Genomic DNA, 26,818 nt, shown 5'->3' on the forward strand with positions numbered 1-26,818 from the left:
TCCGAATATATCCAGCTATCGCCCGGCCGAGACCAGCCGGACTCCGATCTTGACCGAACACAGAAGCTCCTGGTCCAAATTCCTCTGAAAGCTGGGCTCACAGGTGATAACTTTCTGGTTTCTGCCATTACCATTGAACGCAGTTCCTTGTGTGTTGTGTCCATTCGCCGGGCGTGAGCAGTTCTTAGTCTCTGGTTGATTTCTTGGTTTCTTGGTTTCTCGGTTTCTTGGAGGATGGTCTTTACATTCGAATTGGATAGCATCCCAGTCTCTGGATTTTATATTTGTCGTGGCACTCACGGCTTGGACTAACCATCGTAAGTTGAAAAAAACAAAATCAGTCACGCCTGTTGAAAGTGAGATGATTCCCCATGCTTGAAAATGTCAATGGCCTAACAATTTAATAATTCAGTTTGGGCGATTAAATCCAATCCTAAAAAGGTCAATAGCAAATATGCTGTCATTGTCAATGCATGAAAAAAGGACTTACAAACATACAAAAACACAGACACACAAACCTGCTCATATACATGCAAAACACACGTACACGCACACGCACAAGCACACGCACACGCATACGCACAGCACACGCACACGCACACGCACACGCAAACACGCACACGCACACGCACACGCACACACGCACACGCACACGCACACGCACACGCACACGCACACGACACGCACACGCACGCGCACTCGCACACGCACACGCACACGCGCGCACACACACAAACACACACACGTACGCACACACACACACTCATGCGCACACACACGCTGCTGGGGGGCGGGAGGCTATAGGGGCTTGTTCTGACACCTACCGCAACAGATTTTCCGCAGTCCTTTGCTGAGACTGAGACTCGGAAAAGCCATCAGAGGCGTGACGCACTCCACACGGGGCTTTAACAAGGTGGGGGCAGCTGCCGTGCCGAGCCAAGAGGCCGCTTGATGGGGCTCTGGGCGCTGATTGGCCTCTGGTCTGTCGCTCTCACCACTCCCAAAACACCACAGCTCCGGGTGGTATCGCGCTCGCGCTCGCGTGCTGCGTACGATCACTTCCGGACGCGCGCTTGCTAGTTTTCGGCACACATAGTTCGAACCCGTGCAGTGTGTACCTGATCTAAGGCCACTTAAGCTCTTTACAGATTGCGGCTTCACCGCCGGTCACGTGGTGCAAATACAAGTAGAGGTAAATTTTGAAAATTAAGAACTGGGAATTTCTAGGCTTGGATCCGCTTTAATCTGATCTGGTGACTTACAGTCCAGGCCATCTGGTAACTTCACTTTTTGTTAGACAAGTTGCAGTGGCGCGTCTAGACGGTGGGGAAGGTGACGCCACACAATCTGAAAAAGCCTTAGTTCTGTCGTGGGGGGAAGACATTGCGTTGAGGGTGAACCAATTGCACTTTTGGAATTCGAACTGTCTAAATCCACTTCGCACTCCACTGCAGTGGCATTCATCTATCCCATAACTTACGTTATGCGCCCTGGTGACCTGTATGCGTCGTTCATGACCTTCCCAAAAGTTGCAAATCCATCGGGGCAGCCCCAGGGCGGGGTCACCCAAACTCAACTTTGCAGCCCTTTGAGGAGGGCACGGTCCACAACGTCGGCAAACATTCCCAAATAACACGTCGAACCCAACGCAATACAAAATAATTTCGAAGGGCCTGGGATAGGGCCTGGGTTGCCACCTACTGGCACGCATGGGTTTGCCTCCCCCGTGATGCTTTTATAAAGTTCCGTCCCCTGGTCAGTGCCGATGGCATGGCGCGCAATAGCTATGCTCATGACGGATTACGGTGCAAAGCTGTTTAAAACTTTCGAAAAGATTGTAGCGTTTATGTTTAAGCAGCACAGATTTAGTGTGATTTTCGGCCAGAAATTCTGGGCAATTTTTTTTTAAACATGCTTGTGAAGACTTCTTGCTGATAAGCTCACGGCCACACCAAACTCGACAAAAACATATTTGTCTAACAGTGTTACAAATCAGTTACGTCGAAAATAACAGATCCAGGGTCCACAGTACCAGGGCCCATTATTGTCATACTTCAGCCTGGGATTTAAAGCCAAGAAAGCCTTCATCGGACGGCAAGTATTAAAAACTCTGAAAGCGTATCATCAATGATGTTATTTAAGTGGATATGGGGTAACACGTTTAGAGACATTGCAATGATAACGGCATGGTTGATCTTAAGTGACTCCCAACGGTTGACTCCTAATGACGTTACGGTGGGTTCTTTGCTCACAAAAGGGGCTTCTGTATGGTCCACAACATTGCGGTCAACCCTTGGTCTGCATGCGTATTCATTCCTTTAGATCAAAAAACGCCACTCGGAGAAAAAATATGTTGCAAAGCCACCAACTGAGGGAATTTGTCTCACTGGCCTGCTGGGCCTACGAAATACCAAACGTGAATAATGGTGATGAAATCAGAATTAACGCGCTCCCGAGTGGCCGGTTAGATACCCTTCGCTCGGGTGGGGGGAGGGGGTGGAGGGTTATGTTGACCCCTCCTGAGATCTCAGAAACTAAGACAGCTAGGGATATCACATTTACAGGGTGTGTTTACGTGTATGTAAACTTCCCTAGGTCAAAATTTCAGGTTGCTACGCCATGACCTTCGGATCAAAAAAGGTCAACCAAGTTAAAATTCCAGGTTGGTCTCCAAAGGGTACCTTGAACCTAGATAACTGCTTTAAGCAAAATGTCACATCCCCATTAAGGGTCAGTGATCTTGCTTGTCCTGTTCAGGGTCGGGGACCGAAATCATACGAGACTGCTTTCAGTTTTGCATATGAATAAACAACAAAGCTTAATTCAACAAACAAACAAACAAAATTGTGTTTTATTAAACAAACAAAGCAGTATGTTCCAAAAACCAAAGTGATGACCTGAGTCATTCTAGGCCAGTGACCTATTCTGAACTTTAAAAAGTACATGGAAGGCGTAAAATGCGATCCTGCCTATCAATAAATAATCAATGAGCACCAGAAACTTTCCCATACGGCAAGCCCTAGAACATCAAAACAGGATGGTTTTGACCCTGGTCTGACCGTCACACCTTACCTTAAGTCAACGCAACGGGCCCATTCAGTGTTTATGTTGCCTAAGAAAGTATTTCGAATGCGTATGGCTTTGTCTAGCACTCTGTTTTTGGATCAGATCGAACGATTCCCTAGAAACTGACTTCGCTGAAACCATGGACTGCATTCGACTTGCCATAGGCCAGTGACCTTACAAGGTACATCAAAATTTGTGATACGAAATGGCGTGAAAAACCTTGAGGGAGCCAATTTGACCCCCACCCGAGCGCGTGTTATAGATAGCGTCAGCTAGTGACGGAGTAATCGTAGGAGTTGTATACATCAGCTCGAAGATCAGAAGGCAACGATGCCAGACTAGGTGACATATTGTGGATAGTACATAGTCAAACTAGAAATACTTTTGACTATTGGCGCTTTCGTCAGATTATCACCACCGGATCACTCACGATAAGTGCTTGGAGTTTGACACGAAAGGCATTCTTCCTAGCCTATCACCGTCAACTATGGTGAGAAGCATTAAAGGGAGTAAAGACAAAATAACACGTAGTGACATCTAAATGACTTGTCAAAAACAACCTTTCACAGATTATGAGCGCAGAAATCTGATTCCATCCTCCACAAAAGTAGTTTCACAAAAGGAGTTTTCACACGGCTGCCGCGGTTCGGTGACCTAGCGTTGGTATGAATCCAGCGGTGCCCATGGAATACCGTTGTTCAGCCCGCACTAAGCCTCATGTGTGCGACATTTGCGTCTGTGTTTGAGTGTCTATTACGCGCCACAACAGGTCGCAGCGTTCGTGATGCCACAAGATACAGATTTCCTGGCAGGGGCGCGTAATTTCTTAAAATGGGTTCGGGGGCTGAGCACTGTATATGTACGAGGCCTGAAAAAGTCACCAAACACATTTTCCTCGAATCTGGCCAACTCACTTTGCAAAGTTAGGAAGGCTAGGATCCAAGCGTGTGGGAGGGGGTGTTGGATCCCCTCCTCCGAACTGAATAGAAAACTACAAACCCTGCAAACTGAAGTTGTTAGTTTACTGCTTGCGGGATCAGTGCACATGAAAATGACCGTTGGCTTGAAAGACAGCACGAAATGGTTAACAAGTGCCGTTTTCACATGTGAACAGACAGGGGGGATGGCGATGCCCCCCCCCCCCCCCACCCTGTTCCCCTCTCCCTGCTGTTTCCAAACCACGAAAGATACAGCCACGCGGACAACATCAGTGGATTGTTTGTGTCAACGATAGCTCAATGTTGGCAATAAGCGTGGTGTTGTCAGCTCAATAATTGACGCCACTTTGCCCGTCAAAAGTAAAATTTTCCTCCGCATCAAACTTTATGCTTTATGTTATCACATTTACTACGTCATATCCTTGCAGTTACACAACACCTAAAATGGCGTGTTTCTTGTTTAATCAACAGTACGATGGTGTGTATTTTTTATGTATTTAGCACATATTTATGATCCATGGATCCCTTTATGTAACAGCGCCCGCCAGCCGCGCACGGTTCACGAAAGCGTCGGTCACCCGCCGCCCGCCCCGGCCGTAGATCGCCGTGCAGTGTTCCACAGCCAGGTGAACACCGGTGATACATGTGCAGCGATGACGACCCCGGCCTGCAGTGTTCCACAGCCGGTGAACACCGGTGATATATGTCCAGCGATGACGACCCCGGCTTGCAGTGTTCCACAGCCGGTGAACACCGGTGATATATGTCCAGCGATGACGACCCTGGCCTGCAGTGTTCCACAGCCAGGTGAACACCGGTGATATATGTCCAGCGATGACGGCCCCGGCCTGCAGTGTTCCACAGCCGGTGAACACCGGTGATATATGTCCAGCGATGACGACCCCGGCCTGCAGTGTTCCACAGCCGGTGAACACCGGTGATATATGTCCAGCGATGACGACCCTGGCCTGCAGTGTTCCACAGCCAGGTGAACACCGGTGATATATGTCCAGCGATGACGGCCCCGGCCTGCAGTGTTCCACAGCCAGGTGAACACCGGTGATACATGTCCAGCGATGACGACCCTGGCCTGCAGTGTTCCACGGCCAAGTGAACACCGGTGATGCACGTGGAGCGATGACAAGCCTGATCTGCAGTGTTCCACAGCCAGGTGAACACCGGTGATACATGTCCAGCGATGACGACCCCGGCCAGTGCTGGATGGAAAGAGGAGGCGGGGCGGGGGCAGCTGAGAGTCGAGGTTCGTTCTGTCATTGGCGAACGCTGAAATAAACGTCTCTTTTGGATGCGTATTTTGCGGCTTGTTGACTTGTTCTGGTCCTGTTCCGCTTGACTGCTGCGTCGACAGCGCCTACGCATCCGTGCAGGTCACTTCGGTGTTTAATGTGTCTTCATCGTGTGTGCCAATTTTGTGTTTATAGCAATAGTCGCCTGAAAGCGGAGTAGGACAGCTTCTCTAATTTGGTAGCTTGGTAGCACATTTTTACACCTAGAGGAATACATACACCAAAAACTAGACGTGTCGAAACTTTACGGCTTCACATGCGTTTGGGCAAAACGATCATCCCTTCTGAAGACGCCCCAATCTCACCAGTACTTCGGGCGGCGCCGAGACTGGTGGCGTTCAGAGAAAGCATCGCTTCCGGAGACGCCTGACGGAGACGGATGGGCGCATTATGCGCTGATCTGGCCTAATCGGGAGGGACGGGTCGCCAGCTCGTGCCGGGTCGAACCCAAACGGCCGCCTGCGCCGCTGATAGCTGGCACAGGCGCATTCAGGGGGAGGAGGGGGAGGAGGAGGGGGAGGCGCATCCGGCGGCTGACACAGGCGCAGTCAGGGGGAGGAAGAGGAGGAGGAGGAGGAGGAGGAGGAGGAGGAGGAGGAGGAGGAGGAGGGGAGGGGCGCGTCCGGCGGCACTAGAGAGTTAGGGCCACCAATATTTCACCAAAGTAAATTAAACATGTGGGCCACACACTGAGTCATGAAACGTTTTGAGCGCAAAAAAGGTAAGGTTGTAGTTGCCTTTTTCACTGCCCGAATGGCGATTTGGATTAATCAAGCGATGGGCTGGACTGTTCTCAAGCTCTGGACTTACGGAGCGATGTTCGGACGACACAGATCGGGATTGGATTTAAGGCTTGTTAAGGGTCAGGGGCAGGCAATAGAGGGGCCCTGCACGGCACCACTAATCCGGTCCCACAGCTGTTCTTCTAGCACAGTGAATGGCCTATGACAAGCATGAATAAACACCTGCGTGAACTCTCATAGGGCTCCGTCCCTATGCTCCGGCAGAAAATTCCGGCTCCGTCCTTGCACAACCAAATGGCTCGGACAAGTTAAATATTACAATATTGCTCCAAAAACAGCGAGCTTATGCGGATTTGCTTGCTACTGTTGACATTTGTGTTAACTTGCGTCCTGCTTTTGAGCTGCAGGATATGTTGTAAGCGGGATTGGAATTTTCCGAAAAATGCGCTGATGGTTTGAGAAGATTTGAGAATGACAACTCAGATGACCCTGGATCCACGTATTCAGACAACGCAGAGCATCACTCTAGACCCCACGCCCTAAGCATAGCCTCCTCTAGACCACACTCCCCGAGTATCACCCACTCTAGACCCTACGCCCTGAGTATCATCCACTCTAGATCCCACGCCCTGAGTATCACCCACTCTAGACCCCATGCCCTGAGTATCACCTACTCTAGACCACACGCCCCTGAGTATCACCCAATCTAGACCCCACGCCCTGAGTATCGCCTACTCTTGACGCAATGCTCTGAGCATGACCTATTCAGACTCAGTGCCATGAGTATGACCTGCTTTAGACCCCACGCCCCACCATGACCTATTCAGACGGACGCTTCCCTATCGGCACAAATAGCCTAGACGCCGTTGCGTGGGCAAGAAAAAGCTGACGAGATTATCACATGAGCCTGTCACGTCGCTCTGCCGTTCCTGATTATTACACGAGCCTGTTCCGTCGCTCTGTTGCTCCTGTCATAACGTTATGGCTCTGGAGCGCCACCTGGGACCTCTGAAACCTCTGCAGAAGCCTGTAAGGCCACTACAGTAGACTCTGTAGCATTAGTAACCAACGACGGTGGGTGCCCTGACCGGGTGAACAATAAGCCAACAGCCACAGCATGGCCGGTGTCGTCGCCGATCCCACGTGGCTGATGGTTCTCCAATTGTGAACATCCCCGGCCGCTCAGACTCGACCGTTCGTGGCTCCAGAAGTCCCACATCCGGCACCAGAACAGACGCTTGGCTTATTCACTGAAGCGGACAGCGTGCACGGTCCAGAAAACAAAGCCTGCCGCAATGACCGCCTGTGCGAATTCCTTACGAAATGTAACCCCCAGATTACCGCGGCTGAGGCTGAGGCTGAGACCAGCACCTCAATACGGGATGTAGCGAGGCCGGATGAGGATGGGGTGGCGGATGCAAGGCATCTGCAACGGCCACACGCGCTTTCTTATCATTCTCATATCATTAAAGCGTTCTACCACAAGCAAACACTTCCTGGTATCTTTGTCAAAACGCCTGTTATCACTGACTCGAGTTTGCGCTCCTTCCGCCGCGAGGTCGTATTAACACCTGGAGAGGGAGCCACGACAAAGTCCTGCCACCCACGGCCCGCAAAGTTAACCCGCTTATCAAGCCTATTCCTGGCCGCAAGCGGCGAACAATTTTCTAGCCAAGTGGCGGCACGCGGCAACTATTGACGTCACTGATAGCCTGTCGTGACGTCACCATGCCGCCGGGCGCGGCTGGCGGGGGCGCTACGCTCGGCTGGCGCCCCGGAGCCGGTGTGATGAGACTTCCGGCGGAGACGAGCCCGGGGACGACGACCGCTCGGCCACCAGACTGACTGACTGACTGCAGACTGACTGACTGACTGCAGATTGACTGACTGCGCAGACTGACTGACTGTGCAGACTGACTGGCTGACTGTGCAGACTGACTGGCTGACTGTGCAGACTGACTGGCTGACTGTGCAGACTGACTGACTGACTGCAGACTGACTGGCTGACTGCAGACTGCGGCCGCGCACGGAACGCGACTTCGCCCCGATTAGACGGGCCGTATCAACAGCAAACCGCCGTATGTTCACACTCTCGCCCATCCATCCAAGCCACTCAGGTACTTATGGCAACAATCTAGTAGATGCCACCGCGAAGCAATGATTGTTATATATGCATACATATATAAATATATAAATATATAAACATATCTATATATATATATATATATATATATATATAAACCACCACTCGATCACTGGAATAGCACCCAACACACGCGTCGGATGGAGGTCCTGCTCACGGGGGCTGCGGATAGGCCACACAAAAAAACCCATACACTTAATCAAAACACGTCATCAACACACGTCATCAAAAAGACAAGCGGACGTGCGCGACGAGGAAGTGTCCAACTGACAGCTGACAGACGGATATATGGCAGGCGATCCATGGAGAGATCCATCAGAGATCTACCAGAGATCCCCAGAGATCCACTAGAGATCAACCAACGAGTTCCAGAGATGGTTCATGCGGTGTGACGGACCCAGGGCTCTTGTGGCGGTGTGACAGACCCAGGGCTGTTGTGGCGGTGTGACAGACCCAGGGCTCTTGATGAGCTGTGTGGACGGACCCAGGGCTGTGTGGCGGTGCCCATGTCGTTTGGCGGTGACAGACCCAGGGCTGTTGTGGCGGTGTGCGGTGTGACAGACCAGGGCTGTTGTGGCGGTTTGTGTACAGACTAGGGCTGTGTGTTTGTGGGGTGTGACAGACCCAGAGCTGTTGTGGGGTGGTGTGACAGACCCAGGGCGGTGTTGCGGCGGTGTCACAGACTCAGGGCTGTTGGTGGCGGTGTGACAGACCCAGGGCTGTTGTGGTGGTGTGACAGACCCAGGGCTGTTGTGGTGGGTGACAGACCCAGGGCTGTCGCGCTCCGTATTGCAGGGGTGCTAGGGCGTACGGCCGGTGATCGTTAACATCCTACGCACCGCTAGATGAATGGCTGATATTCGTGGAAATCTTGCGTCAAAAGAAAAATCCAAGCTTTATTCTGACAGTGTTAGCGTTTGGGTTGCATTCCAGTTGTTACAAGGCAACACAAATATGTTATCAGTGACAGCGCACAAAGGAAAGCGTGCTGGGTTCGACACAAGCCTGTTCTCACATGTGGTGTGATGTCATATTCGTACATTTATACCATGTGTACATTTATATTACACTCACGTCCCCACAGTGTGTCTGGTACAATATTACACTCATGTCCTCACAGCCCGTCTGGTGTGATATTATACTCGGGTCCTCATAGCCTGCCTGGTGTCATATTGCACTCGTGTCCTCACAGCCTGTCTGATGTGATATTATACTCGGGTCCTCATAGCCTGCCTGGTGTCATATTGCACTCGTGTCCTCACAGTCTGTCTGATGTAATATTCCATCCATGTCCTCACAGCCTGTCTGGTGTAATATTACATAGATGTCCTCACAGCATGTCTGGTGTAATATTACATCTATTTCCTCGCAGCCTGTCTGGTGTAATGTCCTGGTCCTTTTGATTTGTTCGTGCATGTGTACCTAACTGATTTCCGCAGTACAGCTCTACAGCCCTTTCTCGATCCCTTAATACCATAACAGGGCTGGCAACCATATTTCTGTCCCTATCGATTTCTGAGAAAAATGTTTGATTTGCTTACAGGGCATTTTACTCACAGCAGCATATACAACATGTTATTCAGTTACACAGGTAATATAACTCCAGATCTCAAGGCTTCGGCTGAAAACCATATTACATCTCTTGCCGTCATCAACAAACTATTTTTTCCCTTTCTGGTTTTTTCCCCTTCATTCCAACGCAACTTTGACCCATTCGCACGTTCCTTTCCACATTCTTGGCCTCTTCTTCTATCTTTTCTTCCCTCTCCGAATCATCCACTAATCGTTCAACCACTACCTGCATTTCCTTGTCTCTCTTTCCCCTGCCCTCTTGTCGTTTTCTTGCCCCCTCTCTAAGTACTTCTCCCTTCCCATTGTGTTTTCTGTCACTGCCCGTTCCCAGCTCTTCTCTTTATCCTCTACCCTTCTTCCCTCTCTCTCTCTCTCTCTCTCTCTCTCTCTCTCTCTCTCTCTCTCTCTCTCTCTCTCTCTCTCTCTCTCTCTCTCTCTCTCTCTCTCTCTCTCTCTCTCTCTCTCTCTCTCTCTCTCTCTCTCTCTCTTTCTTTCTTTCTTTCTCTCTCTCTCTTCCTCTTCCTCTTCCTCTTCCTCTCTACCTCTCTCCCTCTCTCCCTCTCTCCCGTCCCACCCGTCCCTCTACCCCTTGCCCTCCCCTCCCCTCCCCCAGCAGTGCGGTGCCGCGCGTGAGATCCGGGAGCGGCCGGCAGCACCGACCTCGGCCCGCAGCGTCGAACCAGAGGCCGCCTGCATACTAACCGCGGCCAGGATCGCCATATCCCAGCCATCGGAGCCGCCGCACAGTCCGTTTTCGGGTCGTTTTCCGGCTATTTCCGGCTATTTAAACGGCAGGCACCCTGCCGCAGAAGCGCTCCCAGCATCCGCGCGTGGTTTGCATTACCATGGTTGGGCATGGTTTGCATACGCGGCGTTCGTTCTCGGGCGAGGTTGGCAGTGCCGACCGGAATGGAGCCAATCCAAACCATCCCAACGCAACAAATGAAGCAGCGCACACGTCATTTTCAGTGGATTTCCGGTGGATTTGCACGACTTTTTAGGTGTCAAATACATCGAGGAAAGTGTACTCCATTGGTGTGTGTCGGCAAATCTTGCCAGCTTGCTCCAGTATTTTCCCTCGGCGGATGAGCGGGAACTACCGGCGGACGCCGTATTGGCAACTTCGGCGCCATCAAAGCAACATCAGAGCCACTACGGGCAGTGGTTCTGACGGCCTTTTTGAACATATGTTGACGATTTAACCGGGCGCAAGTGATAATAGTCACCCCCCCCCCCCCCCGACCGTAGTCCGCCGATGTGAGTGGTTGCTTTTTTCAGCAGCCCTTGGCTTGTATCACCCTATTGCGTGGGCGCATGAACAGCCTGACTTTTTTGCAGTAGCAACAGCTTTGTCTCTTTCCGTTATGAAAATGTATACAAAAATACACATGAAAAGGCTAAAAATTACGCGCATATGACCGCTTATAGGTCACACACAAAGCAATAGCCCCACCTTGCCACGCGAAGCTGTATTACACGTGAACTATGCCTTACGCTGCAGCGACCCCTGGCGGTGACCCCGGCGCCATACAAACGCTCCATGACTATAAGGACTATATCAACTAATGAGTGAGCTTGTGCTTTTTAGAGCAATGGCTACACACATGATGCCGTGACTGACGCAGCACCATAGTTGACTGGTAGCGTGAACAGGCGCGGTGCCACCAGCCATGGTAGCGCGGTACCGGCAGCCACGTTGCAAAAATATCATCAGTGACGGGGCATGTGTGTATCGGTTTGTATTTTTTACCCCCCAAAATTTGTTATCCAAACCGGTTGTATCGCATACCGGTCACGCATATTACCCAAATTTCTCAACATCAGTTTTTTTCCCCTGTTTGTACCGGTGTTTTCTTACCCGATGTAATTGGCTGGGTGACCTGTGTTGGAAGGAGCCGTGCTCTCCCGACGGGCCCCAGTGAGCCCGCCCCGTGACACCGGCTGGTGCAGTTATTGCACCGCCGAGTAACTGCATGGTATCGCAAGTTGGCCAGTTGAGTTCACATGCTCAGTTTTTAATAATATTGACAAGTTCGTTTCACCGGGCAGTCGGACCCGAGTTGCCCCGGCCGCCTGGCCTGTTAGACTGTGCCGCTGGACAGATGTGCCCTGCGGTGCAGTCGCCCTCGTCCCGCTGGCGACCGTGGCTCCGAGGCGCTCTTTTCCCGGCGTCCAGCCCACCCTTTAGCGCGAGCCCGGGTGGCCGGCTAGATGTCTTTCTCCCGGGTGGGGAGTCATTTTGACCTCTGCTGAGATCTCTGGAACCAAGGGAGCTAGAGACACCAACTTAACAGGGTGTGTTGACCTGTACGTGAACTCACTTAGGTCAAAGTTTGAGGCTCCTAGGCTTTGGATCAAATAAGGTCAAACAAGGCAAAATTTCAGGTTTGTCTCCAAAGTGCCCGTTGAACTTAGATAGCAGTTTCCAAGCAAAATGGCACATTCTCATTTGAGGTCAGTGACCTTGCTTGAACTTTTAAAGGTCATGGTGACCAAAATCATACAAGACTGCTCTCAGTTTTGCATTTAAATAAGCGACAAGGATTACGCTAGGAAGAATGTTTCTAAAAACAAAATGTCGACCTGGGTAATTTTAGGTCAATGACCTATTCTCATCTTTAAAAAGTCCATGGAAGATGTATAATGCGGTTCCTGCTATCAATCAATTCGAAATGAGCAACAGAAATTATCCCATACAGCAAACCCTAGGGCAATACAACAGGTTGATTTGACCTTGGCCTGGCCTTTATACATGACCTTAGTTCGGCTCAATTTGCTCATTCAATATTGTTGTTGCCTAAGAAAGCATCTCAGAGGTGTATGGCTTCGTATAAGACTCCGTTGTTGCATCAGATTGAATGATTTCCTATAAAGTGACTTCTCTGAAAACATAGCCTGGCTTTGACCTGCCATAGGTCAGCGACCTTGCAAGGTACATCTAAGTTTGTAACGCTAAATGATTTACTATTAAATTGTCTACAGCTATGCAAAATTTGGTGCCGCTGCACCACGCCGTTCGGAAACCATTCTGGAAAAACCTTCGAAGGGGGGGGGGGTGGTGGTAATATGACCCCCCTCCACCCAAGCGCGTGTTGAAGGGAGCGACTCACCTTTTTTACACTTTTTACGCATAGGTCTATCCGGGCCTATCTGACCGGCAATAACGTTTTTCTCAAAAATCTGTTGGAAAAGCTTAGAAATTTGATTTAAATTAGCCACTTCAACGCAAGATGTATGTAAATATATATACATATATATATACACACATATATATATATATATATATATATATATATATATATATATGTATATATATATATATATATATATATATATATATATATATATATACGCGTGTGTGTGTTGAGAAACATCCCCAGCTTAATACCATGAGACAAAAATCATGGTGTAATACATGGTATAAGAAATTGAAACTATCCGGGGAAATAACGACGCAAATATGAAGCCTTTAATTGCGAGTCAAACCAAACTCTGCACTCTGGCTTTGATTTATCCCCTTTGGCGTTAAGCATAGTGCCTCTGTTGGAAAGGCGCTTTAGCTTTGGAAAGCGTTGTTTACTTGGATGTCTTTTTCGTCCAAGGCTGCGTTTATCAGCGACATATCAGCTGGCTTAGCGAAGCACATGTTTAATCAATGCAAAGGTTAACAAATGCTGACGCCGCGCGCCACAATTATTGCAAACATTTATGCATACTGACAGCATTCGTGCCTGATCACCTCGTGACTATGACGTATGTCCGCCACTGCGACCATGATCCATAGAAGTGCCACGATCTTCCTTTCTTGCATTAGCATGTTTGGTTACAGCGCTATTCTTAGTTCTATCTTAAGTTAGTCAATCATCAGCAGCTGTCCAAATGGCTGTGTTTTTATGTCGAAACGTAGTTAGTGATGGAGGCAAGCACTCATCAGCAAAATATGTTTATTGGCCAATCCCCTTTTGTGGTAGGGGTCAGTTGGTTCTGCATCACTGCAATCACGAATTGAGGTGGGGTGCCCAAGTGACAATTAATATGACGTCATACATATCTAAGCAGCTTTCACTCACGTGGGGCGTCATATGACGCACCCGTTCACGTGTATCAAGCTCAGAAGCAAGGGGGGTAACATCCTTAGCACGCGCTCGGGTGGCGGTCAAATTGATCCTCCCAAGGTTTTTCCAGAATGGTTTCCGAACGGTGCGGTTCAGCAACGCCAAATTTTGCATAGCTGTAGACAATTGAATAGCGAATGGTTTGGTTTCATAAAGTGGTATATACCTTGTCAAATCGCTGACTTATGGCAAGTCAAAGACAGGCCATGGTTTCAGCGAAGTCAATCTCTGGGGAATCGTTCAATCTGATGTAGCAATGGAGTGTTAGACAAAGCCAGACGCCTCTGATATGTTTTTTTAGGCAACACAAATATTAAATGAACACATCACATTGACCTAAGGTTAGGTATGAAGGTCAGGCCAAGGTAAAAACCAACCTGTTTTATTACTCTAGGGGTTGCTGTATGGAACAGTTTGTGGTCCTCATTTCGAATTTATTGATAGCAGGAACCGCCTTATGCATCTTCCTTGGCTCCTTAAAGATGAGAATAGGTCATTGACTTAAAATGGCCCAGATCAACACTTTGTTCTTAGAAACATACTGCCTAGCTTAATCTTTATCGCTTGTTCAAATGCAAAATTGAGAGCAATCTTGTATGGTTTTGGTCACCATGACCTTCAAAAGTTGGAGCAAGGTCACTGGCCTTTAATGAGCATGTGACCTTGTGCTTAGAAACAATTATTTAGGCTCTGGGAGCACTTTGGAGACTGAACCGGAATTTGATCTTGTTTTACCTTACTTAACCCGAAAGTCATGACCTACAAAACCTGAAATATGACCTAAATGAGTTCATCTACAAGTGAACACACCCTGTCAATTTCGCGCTTCTAACTTTCTTAGTTCCCGAGACTTCAGTGGGGCTAAATTGACCCCCACCCGATTGAAGAGCATCTAGGCGGCCACCCGGGCCATGGCCGTGAAATGCAGGGAATCATCATAAAAAGGCTACCTAAGCTCAAAATCCCGCATAAATGCGGAATAGTACGTTCAACGTTCGCCTTGAAAGGATGGAGTGATGGTCGATGCGATCCTCTCAGGAGTAAAAAAGCTCCTCTCCTGTCACCGACGAAATCTGGAACTGTCTAAATTGTCACCTGGACCAACATCTCTTAGAAGTGGCTGCAATATAGCTTGAAATGCGATACACCACGTAAAACAAAGAATGCAATGCAGCAAGGCCTTCATCAGTTGTTGGTTCGTTAGCTCATTTGCACTTAAGTATCATTTGCTTGCCATCAAACAGTGAATGATGGTTGAGACTAAACTAATAAAACTATCAGATACAGGCATACCAAACATAACCAGCCTAGAGGCGAGATTTTTTTTATTCAGCTTGAGGGAGGACCTCCTAAGTAGGAATACAGCTTTCTAGTTGTTATCCCCTTATTTTTTCATTGTTTGGTTACATGGTCTCATAGTTCGAGTTTTCCAATCCTTAGTTTCATGTCCACTGTATCATAGAAATGAATGGCAATTGCTCCTGGTTTGATCCACTGAGTTTGGTGACTTGTTAAGATTGTGGCTCCCTGGTTAACAAAACAAAAACTAAAAATCTTAGTAGGATCGGCGGGCAATTTTGGATTTACTCCTTATATTCGTTTTGATACAGACTTGTACTGAAATATCACATAAATCTCTCCATTTTCATGTTTATTCCAAGAGGAATAATGCTATCAGTATTTTCTCATCTATATGAAAACAAAAGCAGATTAATTTTTACCTCGCTTTGACCTCCATACCTGACCATACATTCATCACATTGGCTGTACTTCTTATGGCCGTTTCTAACTCTCCGTTGTTGCGTTACATGGGACGATTCCCTAGAAATGCCCTTTCCTTATAGTCATGGCTTAACTTTGACCTGCCATTGGTCAGCGACCATACAAGTTACATCTAGCTTTTAGATCAAACGATCCGCTAAGGGACAATTTGACCCATCCATCCGACCGCGTGTTAAAGCCCAAGTTGAAGGGAATTTTCCATATCTAAACCTACTGAAAAACCATCAGACAGGCTAAAAGAAGCTCGCTCATAACTATTGGTATAATTTTAAGTGGAAAAGACCGCTATCAACGACAACATTTCTCTGTCTCATAAATGTGCTCCTCAACACGTCATTGTTTGTGTCAGTCGTCATTACGTCATTACGTCACATTACGTCACAGTCAATGTGTCATTGTTGCATGACAGCACTCAGGTGAAGTCCTGCCACCTTCTGAGAGGTGGTCGCGGCGGTGTTGGATGTGTAATGAGCCAAATGCTGATGGGTGCTCGTGTTTTAGCCCTTGCTCGTGGTGTTCTTGCGTATCTATTCGTGAGTTTAAGGTGCTTTCTGTGGTGGGGCCCGTATTGGCATTCTCTGTCGAAGCACTTTTCTTGTGTTACTCCAATACAAATCTCATCTCCTTAATAATCAAAAAGAATGTATAACTTCCTGTATGATGGAGCAAAACCACGTCATTCGTGTTGGAATCTTGCAAGGCGTGCACAAATTTGGTTGAGAGCCAATTGACCGGCGTCATCTCTGGAAATTATGCTCACGAACGCCAGATATAACCGACTCGTAGTATATCTTTTTGCTCTTTCACTCAAGTATATTTCTCTAGACCTTAAACGAGTTCATATTACACTCATTGTCCTCGACAGACACACATTGGTGATGCAACGGTCTGTGTCCTAAGCCGAGAGACATAGACCGATTGGCACTACAGGTGTGTGTGTAGCTCAGTTCATTGGGGCCGACTTCACCCAAAATGCAAATGGTTTCCAAGTAATCAGTCACAAACGCCACAAAACGTTATGCATCACACTCATCGATTTTGCCGACCGAAATTGCAAGGTCAGGCTCATAACCTGTCAGTTTTCAGACGACGTTATTGGTGAAATTCGTGCGCAGAGGCAATATCGCTGAACCTCCGTATGCTCAGTTTCCGCAAAAGGCTGCCATTATGAGGCGTATATCATGCCCGTCTGTATGGGTTCCCAAATGTATCCGGCTCCATTAGATGATATTGTTGCGCCACTACATGAACACAATTGATAACCTCTTCTCCGATATCACCTCGCTCACCTGATACCGCATTAGGTGCCTCATTGGTCAATCACAACAGATTGATAAATAGCGGTGACGACCGAACCGCATCATTTATTCTCGCCATTATGATTAGCTACGTTCTCTGCTTGGTACCGATGTCCGCTGGTCGTTGGACCACTGGCGGTACGCCAGTTCACACGCACGCCACATTGGGTCGTTGGACCACTGACGGTATGTCAGTTCAAACGCACGCCGCATTGTGTCGTTGGACCACTGACGGTACTCCAGTTCACGCGCACGCCACGAAGCGCAACCAAAAAATAAACGATTGCCATTGATCGTAAAGCGCTTCAGGGAAACGTGTATGTCGCAGGGTTACAAGTTCACAAGGTTACAAGCAAGATCAGTTTACAAACAGCAGATGAGTGACAATGTGCTCAGAGGAATCTAACCGCGGGCTCAATGCTCTATATCTAGAACACGCTTACCGTGCTTTTCAGGTTTTGAATGAATGAACGTCATTTTCATTAAAGCACGTGCAGTTGTCCAATAAAGCGACGAACATCCGTGACATGGCGGACACATATGGTGGTCGTGCGCCATATGACACACACATTCGTGGTACCACATCCGTTATAAGGCAGACAAAGATGGTGGTACCATCAGAAAATATGAGACTGCGAGAAACTCTCGTCTTTAGAGTTTGTGGTGCTGTCTGTCAGGACCACACAATGATGTACTTTTGACAAGACCCCAGAGACGTGGCTGATGGACGTGGAGCGGGAGAAAAGGGTGCCGAAAGAGCGGGCGAAGGGTTGTTCACACCCCGCCCCTTTAAGCAGCCTTCCCCATTGGTCAATCATCATGTTCGCCCTTCAAACATAGTTGACTCAAATCCTCGGAGAAATCTGCCACGAGAGTGGAGAGGCAGATTCATGGAGAACAGAAAAGACAGCGAGCCTGTGGACAAATCTGCTTAAAACAGTAGAACAACCATCCCGCCAGCAAAGGATAACCGTGGATGTTTTTTTCTCGCTGTGTTATGTAATTTGCGGGGTAAATATACAATAAAATGTCAGCCGATGATTTTGTTTCATTTAAAGAAGACCTGAGAACGGGTTTTTTAAAAGGAATGTTTTGCTTAGAGCACGTGACGGCAAAAACAGCTGACTGCAGGAAGGCCAAACTTCACTGCAACGCCATATCCAAACTTCACTTCTCACCCGAGCTTGACCTGTTGGTTAAGGCCCTTTACAAACTGGCATACGCTATCTGACGCAGGTATGCAAAGGCTGTCCTATATAATGAAATAACCCCTACATGTGGCAAGACGTGAGTATCACATACCATAAATTTCCAGCAGCATTATACATTGAGCCCGTTAAATACAGCTAACACATATTTATGTGTAAAAACTATGTGTAACTATGTGATAACTCTGAAAGTGTGCGTGCATGCATGCATGCGTGAGTGTGCGTGCTTGCGTGTGTGTGTGTGCTGGTGCGTGTGCGCGCACGTGCGTGTGTGTGTGTGTGTGTGTGTGTGTGTGTGTGTGTGTGTGTGTGTGTGTGTGTGTGTGTGTGTGTGTGGTGTGTGTGTGTGTGTGTGTGTGTGTGTGTGTGTGTGTGTGTGTGTGTGTGTGTGTGTGTGTGTGTGTGTGTGTGTGTGTGTGTGTGTGTGTGTGTGTATCTTTACCGTTACGCCACTGGTTAATTCCTGCTTACAATAAGTCATCGATGCACCCAGGAAATAAAGCTATGTGAGGACGCCTCCTGGCTTTAATTTTTCCCTTCCATTCCAAATGTACATTCGATTTGCCTTAGTTTGACTGTCAGATGTTAATCTTTGACACGGAATCAACATCATTGGACGGCGGCGAGCGAGACTGCGCGTCAAAGTGTGACATGCAGTATTGTGTAAGTGCAATGGCTCTGTCCCATCCGGGAACGGCGGCCGGAATGCTGCCACCCAACTCAGCGACGCCAATCCGACAGCATTCCCCCGCTCCCTACCAACCCCACCCCCAACAAAACTATCCAGAGCGCTCCAAAACCCAACCCTGGAACCGCCCATGCCGCCGCCCGACGGCGTTGGCGGCCGGTCCAGCCTCTGACAACGCGCCCACTCACCGGTATGGCCTCCAGCAACTGGGTGGTGACGGAGTACTGCGCGCTGGCCGTCAGGCCGGCGGGCGGGTTGACAGTCATGTCCATGTCGGCAGTGATAAGCGAGAGCGAGATGCCGGCGGCGAGCGGGTCCTTCTGCAGCTTCTTCGGTCGGCCGCACCTATGCGGCCGGGTCAGCTGGGTCAGCTAGGTCAGACGGGTCAGCTGGGTCAGCTAGGTCAGCACCCTACCAACGGGCGCAGCAGCGGCGATGATGGATGGGTTGTGATAATCATGGGTCGTAAGTGGTCATCAAAGCAATGCAAGGTCAGCAGGGGTCATCTTAGGTCAGCAAGACCAAGGAAGTCTGTTATGATTGTCGTTGATTGACATTGGAAGGTCAGTTTGGGCTAGTATTCAAATCAATAAGCAACATAAGGACAATCCAGCCGTTACCACAGGACTGGGGGCACGGGACTTTGTGTCCGGAATCACGAGATGTGTTAGAGTCGTTTTAAATGCGATGCTCCACATCTGAAGATAGTGCAGGAAACATCAGATGTGATGAAATAAGCCCATTTATAGCTACTGGCATACTTCTAGGTGAAAAAGACAGCTGCTGTCAACACACTTCCTCTATTTGATAAATACACTTGTTTCATATGTCATTCTTTGATTGCGTCTTGAAACGTTCGTTTAATGTTTCGGTGCCGTCAAACTAGCCGTAAGAAATTCCCACCATTACTCTCACTTCAGTCTCCTGACTGGTGGCCGTGGTGATGCGGGAGGCGTTTGTTTGTAACCAAATATCGTTGTGTTCGTGTTTTAGCCAGTTCGTGTGATCTTTTTGCGTATTTAACCGTTAATTTAAGGTACTTGCTTGTGTTTGAATGTTCAGTTATGGAGTTATTCTTAAGTTATTCCATTGGAGGCCTTATTTCCGTAACAACTAGCAACTGTGTCCGACTTTTTTATAATATGTGGCAAAAAGCGTGATTTGTGAATGGCATTCATTTAAACTTCTTATCATCTTATCTTACTTACTTCATCTACTTACTTATCATCTTACTTCATCCTGCACCCTCGCGACATCCCGCTTGTCCGGGCAGGCCGCATGCACCAACCGCGAATGGGAAGGGAGCCCCGTGAGAAGGCGGACCCCGGCCGGGTATCCAGCGCACGTGTACGAGGGTTGGCCCCCCAGACGCATGCAAGCCTGCCCCACCGCTAACCACTTTCCCTCATCCCATAACCCTGAAATGACCATTTCTGGTCGAAAGGGCTCGAACCCAAACAACTACACAACCAAGCTCGTAAATGAAGCTTGCACAGCATGTTTGACAGTGACTGAGAGCCAATGCGCATGCATCATATCTGAAAATCGTGCTCACAAACGCCAGATCTGAATGGTGCGTCGCTTACATTCGTCTTGGCCTTGAACACCGCATGGCCAATGAGGTGTCAGAATTTGGCTGATGTTGTTATGACATCATGGATGCCTGAATGACCTTGACGTCTGCACGAACTAGTCTGCAGAACTTCGCGGGCGATTAGCTCAGGCACTAGGGGGTTATAGGTCTTGAGAAGGCTTGGGCTATGAACCGCATCAAATTCTTTTCAGAATGACTTTTTACTTAAACAAGGCCTACAAATGTGGAGTGCACCCTCTATTTTCCCTTGACTGTGGCGTCTTGTGGCCGGTGACAACAACCGCGCTAAAGGTTATACGGTGTCAGTGGTCGGACAGCATTGGGCTGAGGCTGCGCTGAGCATTGTGACACGTTGATACAGTTAAACTCTTGCTGAAGGGGCTCAGACTACATCTTAACACGGCATCCAGAACGAATTAACAGAATCAAGAGGGGGTGATCGGAGTCAGGAAAGGTCAGTATGCATCAGCGCAGCAGGGATCAGCTGGGAACAGCTGCGGTCGGAACGGTCGCGACATGTGGGAAGAGATCAGCGGAGAGGTGAGCAGCGACCTACAGCGGTGAGCTGCGACCTACAACGGTGAGCTGTGACCTACAGAAGTGAGTGGTGACCTACAGCGGTGAGCTGCGACCTACAGCGGTGAGCTGCCACCTACAGCGGTGGGCTGCGACTTACAGAGGTGAGCACAGGCTGGACCAGGGTGAGGGAGCTCAGCAGGGTCATCAGTGATCACATGGTAGTGTACGCTGGCCAGATGATCACGTATCAGTTACGTGCTCGAACAGTGATATCAGAGCTTTACAGCGGTCACCCGAGTCTATTGATGACCGCTGTGGGGAACGTAGGTTACCCGATACCAGCAAGACTCGGCGCAAACAAATTGAGGTACCCAACAGCCCACGGATGTAACGTCGTGCCCGCGAAGCTGTAACTGATGGAACAAGCTTTAAGCCACGGACATCATAACGCAACGCTAATATGCGATTAAAACGGATATTTTGGGGTAAAATTTCATACCAGTGAAGAAGGGGATCGCTAGCGTGTTATCCAAATTCTATTGACGACGGTGATCGCAACAGAAAGGCGACGGTGATCAGAGCAAAGGTCGGAAGCTTTGGGGGAAAACAATTGGCAAACCTGCCAGAGAATATTTGATGTTTCGGTGTGTTGGTTTATGTCGTGTGTTGCCTTACAGACCGGCAATCTCTTGCCTTCATGACATGGTTATGGCATTGTTCAATGGATCAAATATTCCTAAGCTTGCGCACTATTTGCCGATTGAAAGGGACGCGCTCGGTGGGGATCACATCTCATACCCCTGATCTCAAAAGCTAATACAGCTAGGCACACCAAATTCACATAGGACCGTATGACTCTATCTTAACTCACGTACGATATATTTTTATGTCCCTTGGTTATGATATCCGGGTTAAATAAGGTCAAACGAGGTGAAACACGAACTCACTATCCGAAATGCCGCCTAGTTATCGACATCTCAAGCAACCAGCTGAACTTAGGTAAGTTTCTAAGTAAACGGTCATTCATTTTCATAGGAGATCAGGGACCTTATTTGACCCTTAAAGGGTAAAAACGACCAAAGTCCCCTAGCATGATTTTCAATTTGAAGTTACAACCAGCGCTGAGATCTATCCTAAAGAGCATGTTGTTTGAAGCAAAAGGTCGATTGACGTCGTTCTAGGTTGTTGATTGCATCTGAGCTTTATAAAGTCAAAATTAGGAAGTCATGGACATCATTATGACCAAGGAGTTATAAATGAGCATCTGCAAGAACCCTATAAATCAAGGATTTCAGTTTAAAAAATCAGTTAGGTATTTACTTTGATGTGAACTTCATGTCTTACCCAAAGTCAGTGGTATTAGTCGCAATTATAATATCAGTTGTCTGACTGTTTAACAAGCCACCTCAAAGTTCATCATTTTATCAAACACTTTGCCGTAGCATCAGCTTGAAAGATTCCCTAGAAAATACCTCGCTGACAGCCATGACCTGCCTTTGAATTGTTACAGAGCAGCGAGCTTATCCGGAACATTTAGCTTGCATGCCAGAAGATCAGCTGTTGAAGTGCTTACTGATATACATTGTTTAGCGTCACTACGGTGCACCCTTCGGAAGTTATTCTGGAAAACGTCAGGGATCGAAATCAAGTGACTCACACCCCACCTGAAAACGTGCAAAAGTATTGAAAAGCGAAAAGAGGACGTCTGAGCTTAATTCCTTAACAACCGAAAACGTTTATTGTCCAGCCTTCGACGAAGATCTATAAAAATAGGCATGAATTTGAAATAACTACAGCCAATTCAAAATGTGCAATGAATTGTGATGCAAATATCTTTTGACATAACTTTTGGGTTGAGTTCTTGCGTAGCTTTTCCTAAAAAACAACCGCAATTGCAGCATAAGCCAAGTTGAATAATACATCTATGCACACGCTTTCACTCAAACATCCAAAGATCACTTTCACTGAGTGCAGTATCACCTGGTGTCGTAGGCCATGAGCCCAAAGAAGATGAGAGCCAGCAGCAACACCAGGCCCAAAGTGATGCCGACGATGCAGCTGGTGCCGCAATTCATGCCGTCCACTGGCTCGGCTAGGAGAAGGAGATTAAGTCAGCGCACCATGCTGCGTTATGCACCAGCGTACTCCACTTCTTAGATTGCTCAGTGCTGACATGTCATGTGTCAAAATTGTGGCACGACAAAACGCTTCTCCGGTCAGCATTGTCGCTCATGCGATCCTTCAACCACGAGTTGATCGCACAGTTTACAAGCCCAATGCCAGTCAGGCGGACTGTTGCCTGCCAGCCCGGCAATGATCCGTCAGTTACACAGCCAGCATTCACCCCACTAGCTATCAATCAGTCACACAGCTATCCGCCAGCATCGGAGCTTTGAAGCGGCCTCGCAGTTATCAGATCATTGGGTGTCAGCGAAACTGACGGCAAAATCGCAGAGTTGTTGTCGGACCCGCCGTTGTTGGGACCCGCCGCCACCTTCCAACCAATCAGGTGGAGCCCGCTCTGGCGCTCGGCCCTTGGTTGTCCAGAAAATCCAATGGCCAAACGGCAAGGCCACCGAGAAGGTCACCATCAAAGGTCATCCACGATGGGCAGAAACATGTCCCACATAGGCGATGTCATCAGACAGTAGCAGAGGACACATTTATCCCGAGCAGAAGACGGAAGGTTGCGCTTCAGGTCTAAGGCTATCCCAAGTTGCAGGGCCGGCCGAAGACCGACCAAAGTCACGTCAAAGTCAATTGGCACGCACTCCAAGCATATATAGGAATGCCAACTTGCAGAGGTTGCCCGCGGGGTGATCAGCATTCAGGGTCATACTCAAGGTCGAAGGTCGAACAGATCAAACGTCGCCACGTCTGAGGCGGCCACCGGTCGGAGATCGAGGGCCAGCCGCCGGGCGACGATTGACCGAGGTCACGCCTCCGGGCAGAGGTCACTAACGGTGGGGGTGATGGCGAATAACCCTCCGTCAGAGGTCACCAATCAGAGGTCCTTCAGAGGTCAAGCTGTGAGTCAGAGGTCACACCTCTAGTCAGAGGTCACAACTTTAGTCAGAGGTCACACATTTAGCCAGAGGTCACAGCCAGGGGTTGTTCAGAGGGCACGCCTTCAGGCCGAGGTCACTCACGGTGGGGTGCGTGGCCGCTGCCTCCGTCCGGTTCGGAGACATTGGAGTCGAGCGGCAGATGGTCGGACGGCGAGCAGACGCACGAGTCGACCGAGTGACAGAAGCAGACGCCCCGGCCGAGCTTGATGCCCCGCCCGGCCGCCGGCAGCCTCAGGAAGATGCCCTCCTGACTGTCCGCTGGCGACGGAGGGCGCGGCCGTGTAGACACCCACTCCGGAGGACAGGTGGAGATGGCCGTGCGACAGCCACCACGAGCGTCTGTACCGCGGCGACAACGAGTGCGGGGCGTGATATGAGATGGTCATTAAGTGTACGTAGGAGACGGAAAGGGTGTGGAAAGAGGGTGGAAAGGGGGTGCCATCAGAGGTGGCCGGATGCCTTCTGCCCTCGCAGTGGTCAGCCATGGGCGCTGCCCTTCCCAGGCGGCAGCCTATCTGTCAACTTAGGGCAGTGGTGTGCTACCCACCAACCTCATATACTAGACAACCTGTCTAGACTGATAGCCTAGTCAGACCCTGCTGGAGCTCAGAGCGCTACAATTTCCTCTTGCGTTGGCCGGGTCGCCTGCAGCGGGAATTCTCCAATCATTTATCATTGCAATGACATGCTACATGACACATTTGAGCTCCGTCATATGCGTGTTTTGTACATGTGGCTACGTACGTGGTTTGCGTAGCGCTGAGCTTTGTGCGCGTGGTAGCAAATCGTGATGATGATCGTGGTGTAGGATTCCCTGTCCACGTGTTCCCCCTCCCCCGAGTCTGCTGGCCACTTTGGGAGTCACGTTGCTCTAGACCGCACAGCAGTGACAAATGCGGCCCCGCTGAACGGATGACGCTGCGCAGCACACAAACAGCGCAGAAAAACCAAGGGTAGCCTTCATGATACAGTGAGACATTCATGTTCATGATAACCCAGTCGTGTCGTGTTGGGTTGCAATATCCGGAGAAGGCATGATAGGCATGACGACCCAGAAGGCATGGCGCGGTTCCGTGCGTGTTTTGCAGCTTTGGGCTTCCATAGCACAGCCATCGCAGAGTGCCTGCCTGACGATCTCTGATCCCTGCCTTATGAGCGACGCACCGCTGGGGGAAAGACATTCATTCTCCGTGTCTTTCCCGCTATCAAGCTACTCAGAATTTCGAACCACCATCCTCTCTCGCCAGAAATCATCTGACCAATCAGATTTCATTGACCATTGACGTCATCCCAGCGCCGCCGATGATCAAGTTCCGAAGTTGCGGAGCTTAATACTGCATCTACCATAGGGGTAATGACGCTATCGAGGGCGTTCAGCGCTCACGATCAATGCACAAGGATCTGGGGCCCACATCATTACCGTAGCATAATCCCCGGGAAGTCACTAACGGTGCTGCCAAGCGCAAATGCCGCCTGCAGAGCCGGTGAAAGAGTTGATGATGACGTCACTGGACGGATCGGGAGGGGGGGGGGCAGCGTGGGAACTGCTTTAAACCTGGAGATAAAAAGGCTGAGCTTAAATAGCAAAGCTGTCTAACGTTGTTCCGGGCAGTCTACACCGTCCTTACTCCGGGCGAAGGGGATTCCCAACGTGTCTCCAGAAGTCATGTTGCCCTTGCCGTGCCCCAGCGCCTGAGCCCGCGGCAGTCTCACCGGCACAGTCCTGCGGACAGATGGCGCTCGAGAGCTCCTCCAGCGGGTCACACGTGCCGTCCGGACACGTGTCCAGGTCCGGGCTGCACGTGCCGTATAGCTCCGTCAGGTGCTTCGCTGCCGGGCGCCATGAGCACGTGTCGTTGGCGCCGGCGCCGCACGTGCTCGTGCATTCGTTCTCCCGGTATTTTGAGGCGCACATTTCACGGCCAGCTTTGGCGCCGCTTTGGACGTCATCTCCACACACGGCGTCGTCGCCGTCCGTTAGCCAGACGAGGACGGTGATATTTCCGGTCCAGGCGGCCGTGTCCTCTGGCACCACCACGCCCTCCGCATGTCCCTCCGACGTCACTGGCGCACTCGCCTCATCGCCTGGCGGCGTCGAGGCTTCGACCTGCTCCAGTGACGTCACCAGCGTCAGCACGACGGGTGATTGGGCGTGCACGAGCTGGTCCGGCCGCCAGACGTAGACCAGTCCGCCGTCTGACGTCACCGCGAACGCCGGCCAATCGCCGTCGACCAGCTGTATCCGGCGGCCGGCCGCGGGGGGAACGGCGAACACGCGGGCGAACCGCGACGCCGCACGGCTGATGGTGACGTCATAGGTTCGCGGCAGGGCGTCCGTGGCGAGCGGTGTGGTGTCGGGCGGCGGCCGCTCGGTCGCCGGACACGAGGACAGCAGGTTCACCGTTATCGTGATCTGTGGGGCACAGGAGGTCGACATATGATGAAACATGGTGATCTGCCCCTGCCTGGGGTCAAGAGGTCGCTACGAGTGTGTTCTGTGGATAACTGGATCAGCTTGCTCCATGTGAAGCCAGACAACCAGCCCCGCTGAGTGACGCGTCACATTATGTACGGCAAATACATGCTGCATGGTGACCTCGACAATCAATTTATCTGAGTATGTGATCTTGCGTCCGTGTACAGCTCAGCCTTTCAGACATGATCAGGGATGTATGTTGCGACAAATTACTTTCGCATACATATGCGTAAAAACGGGAGGGGGGAAAAGAAGAGTGGCCAAAGCCATGAAGCTTTTTGGGAAAATTTGGCGTTGGCCC

General features: G+C 49.7%; 2 protein-coding genes across 2 annotated transcripts in view; one reads left to right on the forward strand and one right to left on the reverse strand.

Moving 5' to 3' along the window:
- The window catches only part of LOC119108911 (proto-oncogene tyrosine-protein kinase receptor Ret), a 92,604-nt gene extending 87,729 nt beyond the window's left edge, over nt 1-4,875 (forward strand). The window contains exon 17 of the mRNA XM_037232456.1: nt 4,859-4,875. Coding sequence (XP_037088351.1) covers nt 4,859-4,875 — 17 coding nt within the window. The remainder of the gene's footprint in view (nt 1-4,858) is intronic.
- Nucleotides 4,876-7,426: 2,551 nt separating this feature from the next.
- LOC119108912 (uncharacterized) lies at nt 7,427-26,357 on the reverse strand. Its single transcript, XM_037232457.1, has 6 exons — nt 26,340-26,357; nt 25,755-26,277; nt 24,123-24,299; nt 22,954-23,065; nt 19,049-19,205; nt 7,427-7,480 (listed from the first exon to the last, which is right to left on the reverse strand). The coding sequence occupies exons 1-6, from the start codon at nt 26,355-26,357 to the stop codon at nt 7,427-7,429; spliced, it is 1,041 nt and encodes a 346-aa protein (XP_037088352.1).
- Nucleotides 26,358-26,818: the final 461 nt, after the last annotated feature.

This window comes from Pollicipes pollicipes, unplaced genomic scaffold, assembly GCF_011947565.3.
Source record: "Pollicipes pollicipes isolate AB1234 unplaced genomic scaffold, Ppol_2.1 Scaffold_7050;HRSCAF=8361_pilon_pilon_pilon, whole genome shotgun sequence".
Classification (NCBI taxonomy): Eukaryota; Metazoa; Arthropoda; class Thecostraca; order Pollicipedomorpha; family Pollicipedidae; genus Pollicipes; species Pollicipes pollicipes.

Bases quoted from the DNA above. Each gene is read 5' to 3' on its own strand.
- LOC119108912 (XM_037232457.1), bottom strand. The intron at 19,206-22,953 runs GTGATACTGCAC...CCGGCCGCATAG, and splicing joins CTCATGGCCTACGACACCAG to GTGCGGCCGACCGAAGAAGC. The intron at 7,481-19,048 runs GTGAGTGGGCGC...TGGCCGTTGCAG, and splicing joins AGTTGCTGGAGGCCATACCG to ATGCCTTGCATCCGCCACCC.